The 8,474-nt window shown below is 28.4% G+C and overlaps 1 protein-coding gene across 3 annotated transcripts in view; it reads left to right on the plus strand.

The window, feature by feature from the left end:
* Window positions 1-8,474, plus strand: part of LOC141450987 (longitudinals lacking protein, isoforms A/B/D/L-like) — a 65,464-nt gene extending 56,990 nt beyond the window's left edge. Inside the window, exons 4-6 of one of the 3 annotated variants that reach the window (XM_074121959.1) lie at window positions 95-977; window positions 1,074-1,262; window positions 1,580-3,462. In XM_074121959.1, coding sequence (XP_073978060.1) covers window positions 947-977; window positions 1,074-1,262; window positions 1,580-1,773 — 414 coding nt within the window. In that variant the 5' untranslated portion in view covers window positions 95-946 and the 3' untranslated portion in view covers window positions 1,774-3,462. Of the gene's footprint in view, window positions 1-94; window positions 6,131-8,150 lie in introns of those variants that run through there. The other 2 variants (XM_074121972.1, XM_074121980.1) reach the window with 2 other exon arrangements.

The following is an 8,474-nucleotide window of genomic DNA, read 5'->3' on the forward strand; positions in this document are numbered from 1 at the left end:
GTTTTATTAATTAAATAAGTTTTATTTTTTTTTGCTGTATTCCTTCTGTTATTATGACACTATAATGATCAAAATTATTATGTGTATTGCACAGGGCTTGGCGAATTAGGAGAATTCCAGCATCGTTGTCCAAATTGCCCAAAATCTTACAAACATAGATCGAATTTGTACAGGCATATGAGATTGGAATGTGGTGACAAACAGCCGCAAGAACAATGCCCCTATTGTCATTATAGGACTAGACAGAAAGGACATCTTAAGACGCATATAGTCATAAAACATAATGAATTTAATTGGCCACAAAAGCTTTAAAATCTCGGAACTGTTTTATTGAAACATTGTTATAAGGACATTATTACTTATTTATTTTTGTTAATATGTATACGTATGTAAATTTTATGAATAAATCCATCTTTCTATTTATTTTTCTTAAAGATTATTTATTTTGTAAGTGAGTTAAAAATCTAACTTTGAGTTTTCTTGTAAAGCTCAGAGTATCTTTAACGTTAAATAGTGGTTTGTAACGTGTTAAATACTGTTTGTCTCTATTCTTTCAAATGTGTTTATCATGTTTGGATAAATTCAAGGAGTATTAATTAAATAAAATAATAAGAAGTTTAGATAATTTTTGGTAGTTCGATGAAGTTTCATATTTTTTTTGAATATTTACGGTAGATGATATCTTTGAACTTAATTAAGCTACTTATGTTCTTAAAATTCTTCTATATAAATTTCAATTGTTGTTTTCTTTTTCTTTCAATATTTGTTTAAATATCAATAAACAAATTTTTAATGTACAATACATTTGTATTTTCAAATTGGTTACTTATTCTTTTAGAGTTTTTTTTCAGAAGTTTTCGTTAGAATCCATTAGTGTTATAAAATAAACGTTTACGAACTGTCAAATCGTTTAATAAAAATCATGTTTTAGAAATACATATCCTAGATGTCAGCAATTTTTTTTTCTCAAAATTTCGGTGAGTATTACATTAGCTTTTTTTATTTTTTCAAACTATGTAAAGATTTAAATATAACCTTTTTGTTTTACAATTTGAGACTTTTATTTTTTACAGGACAAGAAGGATCGCATTCTTGTGCACGATGTGGGCGGTCGTACATGCATAAAGTTACACTTAAACGACATCAAACCTACGAATGTGGAATTGAACCAATGTTCAGTTGTCCTCATTGCCCTTATCGTGGCAAACATCGAAGGCATCTTAAAAACCATGTAGCTCTTAAACATTATCACATCTCTTTAGGTTAAAAAAAAAAAAATGTAAATTTTTCTAAACAAAAAAGTTAAATTTAATTCATATTTTCTAAAAAGTTCGAAAGGGGAGAAAATAAGTATATTGATTAAATTAGTTATTAAGCTTTATAGAATATTTTGCACTTACATATTTTATTTTTATTCGTTAACTTACATATACTCGTCCCATATTTATTCTTACTGATTAGTTTTTTATTATTATTATTATTTCTTATGTAATAATGATTGTTACGCAAAAAGAAAAACAAAATTATATTCTTGACAAATATCACTTTTAACCATGTTTATTATATATTTCATTTTTAGATTCCCGAAGATTCAAGTGTGATTTATGCTGTAAATCTTACAGTCACAAACAAAGTCTGTACAACCACAAGAAATATGAATGCGGGAAAGAACCACAATTCCAATGTCCTCATTGCCCGTACAAAGGAAAATATCTTAGACATCTTCGAAATCATATAGGCATTAAGCATTGTAACCTTTTTAAAGATTTATAAAAAGATATAATGAGCTTTACAGTTATATATATTTTTTTCTTCCCCTATTAAAAATTTTCGAGTTCGTTTTGATTATTAAAGAAAGGAGAAAGCTAAAAATCTGCATCAAAATTGTCGAACGAATGTATAGAAAGACTCTCTTGCATGTGTCTAGCACCCCCCAAAAAAAGTTGAAATGTATTTTTAAATTATAATTGTTATCGTTAAGTAATACTAAATTATTGAACCTTAACTAGTGATGTATCAATTAGGAATATTTTGTTAAAATGACTTTTAGCGTTAAAAAGTTTTAGATAAAACGAGATACATACAAATATTTTCAAAGTTCTCTAGGCTTTTAATGTAAATATTGTGCCACTCTATAGATTTTCAAAATTTATTCTTTAAGATATTTTTTTTTATTCTTGAATATTATTATTATTTAAAATTGTGGCTAGATTATTTATAGTAATAAAGAAAATAAATTAATTAAAAGAAATTAATAACTTTTTTAATTTTATTTCGTTTTTAGGTTTTAAAAGATTCGTTTGTGATGTGTGCTCTAAATCGTATAGCCACAAACCAAGTTTGTATAATCACAAGAAATACGAATGCGGAAAAGAACCACAGTTCCAGTGTCCTCATTGTCCATATAAAGCAAAACTGAAGAAGTCGCTTAAATCTCATGTGATTTATAAACACAATGAAACTTTCATTGATGATATTTTGTTAATTTAAAAAAAAAAATAAGAAAACTTGTTCTCTATAATATATACATACATATATATTTTTTAAAAATATTGTGGTTTAGGGTAAACTATGACTTTTGAACTGATTTTCTATTGGAATATGTGAAAAATATTTTAAAAGTAATGAAAGAATTTTGAAAGGCAATTTATAAATGTTTACTGTTGACTATTGAGAGTTTGTTATGGGTATTTAACACTAACTTTATTTTTCCAAAAGACATAGTTTTCTCTGTAAATTTTATGTAATCAATAAGTTGTTATGTAAAACTTATTCACATTTGAATTGAATTATTGTATTTGTTTAAAATATTTAACATCTGATTTCATTGGTGCCAGGAGCCTCTTTTTTTTTAATATTTTTAATTGCAATTTTTTATAAATACAATTCATGTTATGTATTTCTGCATAAATTCTTTAGGCCATGAAACCAATAAGCAAGAATTTGTATGGTAAATTACACAGTTAAAAACAAAAAAACAAATGTAGATTAAATAACAGCTGTTCCGAGATTGTTTTGAGGCGCCGAATTAAAAAATGACATTATTAGTTGGCTCTTAATTTCAAGTTATAGAACACTCATATCGGTTTATAGGGTAGAATAGGCAGTAGTACTTAAGTTTTTTTTCCCGCAGTAATTCATTAGATTAAAAAAGAAATAATTATAGATTAGAATCAAAAGGAACATGAAACACGGTCGATTTCCTCTTTACTTTTTGAATGTTTGTCTGCGTTATTAAAATGGTTAACCAATTTCGGTGATGAATGCGCATTTCATGAGTGATTTACTTGTGATTTTTGGAACAAAAATTCTGCTACTTTAGGAATAAAAAAATTCTCAAGAAGATAATGCTGCGAAAACATCACTAGATAAGCTTTTTTAATTTTTTATGATTTATTTTTTAACGGCCAAATTATTCTTCATTACTCATTCTTAAAAATAAACATATCGTTCTTGTTAAAATAGTATTTTTTGTTTATAATTATACATATTCCTTAAATAACTTTGCTATCTTATAGGTTTATCTTAAAGAAACATGTTTGTACGGTTAGGTTTAGAATTTTCGTTTACAGATACTTCTCAGTTGTGTATGCACTGATGTAAGGCGTGTTCAGCACCTTAATCCATAATCTTACAGTATGTTTAGCTGCTGGATATATGTTTTTCGTTATTGACTAAACTTACCATCTCCTCACAGTGATCAGTAGAGACTCCTAATCTTTCAGCTAAACACGAACCAAGATCTTCGAGTTGGAGAAAATGCATTATTTTTTATGTAATTACAAAAAAAGAAAAAAAAGTTTATTTAAATATTTATGTATTTGTCTAAATGAATGCATAGAGAATAGTTATTTATATTTCTAGTAAAGTAAGACGTAATTGTTCCAATTAATTAATTAATTAATGTTCTTTTCTTTAACAGGTGATGTTAAATTTGAATGTAGTTTCTGTGAAGAAATATTTTATGACGTCGAAGTGTTAAACAACCATAGAATGAAAGAGTGTAGAAAAAAGAAGTTCTTTATGTGTCCAGATTGTAATTTTATGTCAGTTTCTAGAAATGCCGTTAAAACTCATATGATGTATCGGGCACACAATATTTCTAAAGTAACTCCTTAATAGAGATTATATTATATGTAAAAGTTAAATATTTTTTTACCATAAAATATTGAATGTTTCTATTTTATTAATCTTTTTTACAATAAATGGAGATGCGACAACTTATCTAGTGATTAGATTGTTCAAAATTATCAAGGTTATATTACGTGCTCTCCTTTCAATAAATTGTCCATTTTTCAGCTAGCGTTTAAGTAATTTTAATTTATATTTTGTTTCTATAAATTGCCAAAAGGGCATTTGCTACTTTCCTAATCATATACAGCAGAATGAAATTGTTAAATAAGAAGGATAATATTCATTTTTAGATTTGTATTGGAACAACATCCTTACGGATTGGATGATATATTTTTTTTTTTATCATCAAATTATATTAACACTTGAAAAGGTAGTTTTTTTGAAAAGAGGCTTGTTCGGCAATAGCTTGAAAAAGTTTTTTGTTATATAAACTTTTTATTTGTGCACTACTTTTCGGGTACCATAGGTGCCCTTCATTAAGAGCTGTTTCTTGGCATTGAAGGATTGTGTATGTTCCAAGTGCAAACGATACTCAAAATATTGAGCGCAAATAAAACGTTTTTTTAATGAACACCTTTCTCGGGCTATAAGCCGAACATACATACTTCAACCTCTAATTTAAAGCCTGACAAGTTATGGCCCAGTTTTTTAAATTTCAAAGATATTAGTCTTCATATTGCTGCTACATTATACACCATTAATTTTTAAAATTTCGCTCAGATAGAAGCAAGTCTCTTTGTTACGTATCAAAGAAAAACTTTGGTAAGTAGATGTTTTTTTTGTAGTTTAAATAGTGCAGATTGAAGTGAAGTATTTTGTACTAAATTGAAACTTCTCTTGTTCTAATCTACTGCTCTGAAACCTGCATGACCCCCTGCAAAACCTAAATTAGTATCAATAATATACAAAATGCGTGTTGTAAATTTGTTGAATTCAGGAATGCAATTGATGTATTGAAAAGCCAGTTCAAACAGGTGATACAAATATTTTTTGTATTAATTAAGTTTAATCAATTTTGTTATGATTTAATAAACTAATACATTTTTCTTCTTCAGGTGAAAGGAAATACGAGTGCCCTGAGTGTCACAGAGTGTATAGACACTATTCTAGCCTTTACAATCATTGCAGATATGAGTGCGGCAAAGAACCACAATTTCAATGCCCCCATTGTCCCTACAGAGCAAAACAGAGGCAAAATTTAAGAACTCACATGAGTAGACATGCTCAGTGCGCTGAACCACTAAAGACTGTGCTAGTCATTAAGGAAGAAAATGATTTATTGAGTTAAACTTTGTGTATAAAATGTTATTATTTAATTTTTGTTACGATTTATCTTAAAATATTTGTTATGTATACAGTTATATATGTACATATATTTAAATCATATAACCAATCAAAATTTAAATATGATTAAACACTAATAAATTATTAGATTAAGAATTTTATTATTAAATTTTGTTAAATTCTTTTTATTTATCTATTTCATAATTAATTAATTTTAGAAAGACATATTTCTAAGCTTATTTAATAAAGAATTCTTGATTAACTTTAATATAAACTTGTTAACAATGTTTAATATTTCTCTGGAATCTTTGTTGCAAATTGAAAAAAATTCTTTGTAAATGAAGAAAGTAAGAGACCTTAATAAGTGTATTTAAAAATTAATGCCGGTATTTTCAAGCTTACAAGTTATTCGAACTGTAAAAACAGGATTGGGATAAAGATAGCAAACTTACTTTCATTAGTATCACATTCGTTAAAGTTCAACTATAGTAAACGGTAATTCCTATTTAAAAAAAATATCGTTTGCATTTCACCTGTAGTAGATTTCTTTGATTGAATGATGTGGTGTGACTCTCCGAAAAAACAGTCGTATTTCTTTAAATAAAGTTTGATGTCTTTATAAAGTTGTTTTTTGAGCAGCTTGGGGAAAAGCAGAAATGGAGAAATCTCATTTAGAAATTAAATTGCCTAAAAAATGGTACATCCATGGAAGGTACTGTATGATTTATTGCTAGTGTTTTGTTTGTTTGTACGCATGTCGCCCGACCTTTGATCAAAACTTAGTACAGTCCATTATTTTAACGTAGATATTGTGTTCAATAATGCGATTTTTGTTTTCCTTGTTTCATCAGCACTTATTTTTTTATTTTAAGTTTTGAGGATGTTTTTAAAAATTGGAAATTTTCTTTTTTGTTTATTTTTTCGCACACATGTAGTCTCTTACCTTTGCGATCTTTTGGACCAAATGAGTATTGATATACCGTTTTCCCAACTTTCTCATTACAAATTTTGGATCTCAGAACTATAATATTATCTAATACCATACCTATCTAATATCTAATTTTACTCAGGTAGAGAAGAAAGTTCTTTTTTCTTGTTAAATTTCCTTCATAAACCCTTTAGCGTTGAGCCCTTCCTTGATAAAATTCATTACTACTCCATTCTTTAAATTTCTTGTCTTAAGAATTCTGACTAGAGGCCATAGTATGGTGCCCTTGTCATTTCGTTGCCTTAAATCTCAGCATGTCCGTGTGCCTTTCAGTTCGCAAATAGTATTGTGACTTCGATACCTACTTATAACGTAAAGAGCCTTAATGGAAAATGGCCTTTTTCTCCAATGAACTTTTCCAATTTCAAATCTTAAGAAAGAAAGCTAAAGAAAACTATCTCAAGAATATTGAAAAAGTCAGGTGATCCTTCTTTTGATGCCTATTACTTTCGAAGGCCTGGTTCTATATAATATGGGTTAGGCATCAAGCAATGGCGAACTCCAAATGGTTCTTCTGGTGTAGACGAAAACCTTGTAGATGGCTAAGGCGTTCAGAGCTAACTTGCCTTCCTGATCTTGAGTGCCACAGTGGCCTAGGAGATTCTTCTAAATTTTTTCTTTACTCCACACCTCACCTAAAGCCAAAACATAGCCGGAACCTTGGCTGTTGAAGACATTTGCTCCAGATAATAGTGTAATTATAAGACAGAAGAAAACTAATGCTTTTATAAAGAGAGTCAACTTGTCGGACAGCTTGATTCCATTGAAGTCTGCTCAAGACCGTGTGAGGACCTGAAAATGTCCTGGTTTTTAGGTTCCAGCCCTCCATAGCCCAAATTTACTTCAGACTGCTTTGGTAAGCTGTCAGTGTTCTTATTCCGATCAGAAAAGCGTGAGCCACCTTTACAGTCCGGGTTTTTTTACGTTATCAAGACAAGGGAACCGGGGCGACTGAACTGAGCTGCTGTGATAATAAAATAAAAGTGGAATAAAATTAACATAAAAAAATCTTTAAATTACTCTAATGCAGTTAGTGGCAAAGGAAAAGAAACTGAGTTTCATGGGTACTTCTATATACCGTTTTTGTGCAAAAATATATCAAATTCAAGTTTGACCATCGTTACAATTAATAAAAAAACATTGAATGATAAATATTATGGAAAAAACAATTACTAGAATGGAAACCATGTATCAGGAAATAAAGGGTGTGTACGCTAATAAAAGAAATATAGTGGTTTGTTGTTTGATTTGCCTTTATTTTATTACTTTCCCCTTGAAGCTTCATTTTTTACTGTCATATTTATGTAAGTGTGTATATAAGTATTGCATGTTAGAATAGTTTATATCGTTTGCATTTCTCTATTCAATATTTACAAAACCCTTTAATGTGCATGATATATCTACATCGTTCCGCACTACAATAGTAAAATTTTAATTTACTTCCCACTGAATCGTACGTACTGTTTCAAGAAATATTTTTTAACTATTTTTAACGGTCCCAAAATATCAAATTTCATAATCTTAATATTTTTTTAACATTATTAGCATGAGTGTGATCAATTAATTTCAGGCATTCACTTTATTAAACCGCGATTTAATAAATTAATAGTTTTATTTTTTCCATTCGGTTTCTAATGATTGCTAAATTTTCTTTTTTTGTTATTCCGTGTAATTTGTAACCTTTTTGAATTGTTAGATTTTAGTATTGAATGAATTTTTGAGTGTTTATTTTGTTTTTGTTCAGGTCCTTTCCAGTGTGAACTGTGTAGCAAACTGTATTGCAATAAATTCTCGCTGAGGGCTCATGAAAAATATGATAATTTCTGCGGCTCAGAACCTAATGTGTGCTGTCCACTTTGTGCTTATACCAGTAAAAAGCCAGGGCATGTAAAAAGACATTTGAAATTGAGACATAAGTATTCAGAATCATGTGCATTATTTAAAATGAATTAAATAAGGGTATCTGTTATTAATGAACTAATTTTATACGCATATATTTTTATAAATAGAATTTATAACTTGTAAATGATTATTTTTTTTGAATATAATCTGTTGTTTCTTTTTGAAA

The sequence above is a fragment of the Rhodnius prolixus genome, unplaced genomic scaffold (genome assembly GCF_049639745.1).
Source record: "Rhodnius prolixus isolate KJV_2025 unplaced genomic scaffold, Rpr scaffold_1, whole genome shotgun sequence".
Classification (NCBI taxonomy): domain Eukaryota; kingdom Metazoa; phylum Arthropoda; class Insecta; order Hemiptera; family Reduviidae; genus Rhodnius; species Rhodnius prolixus.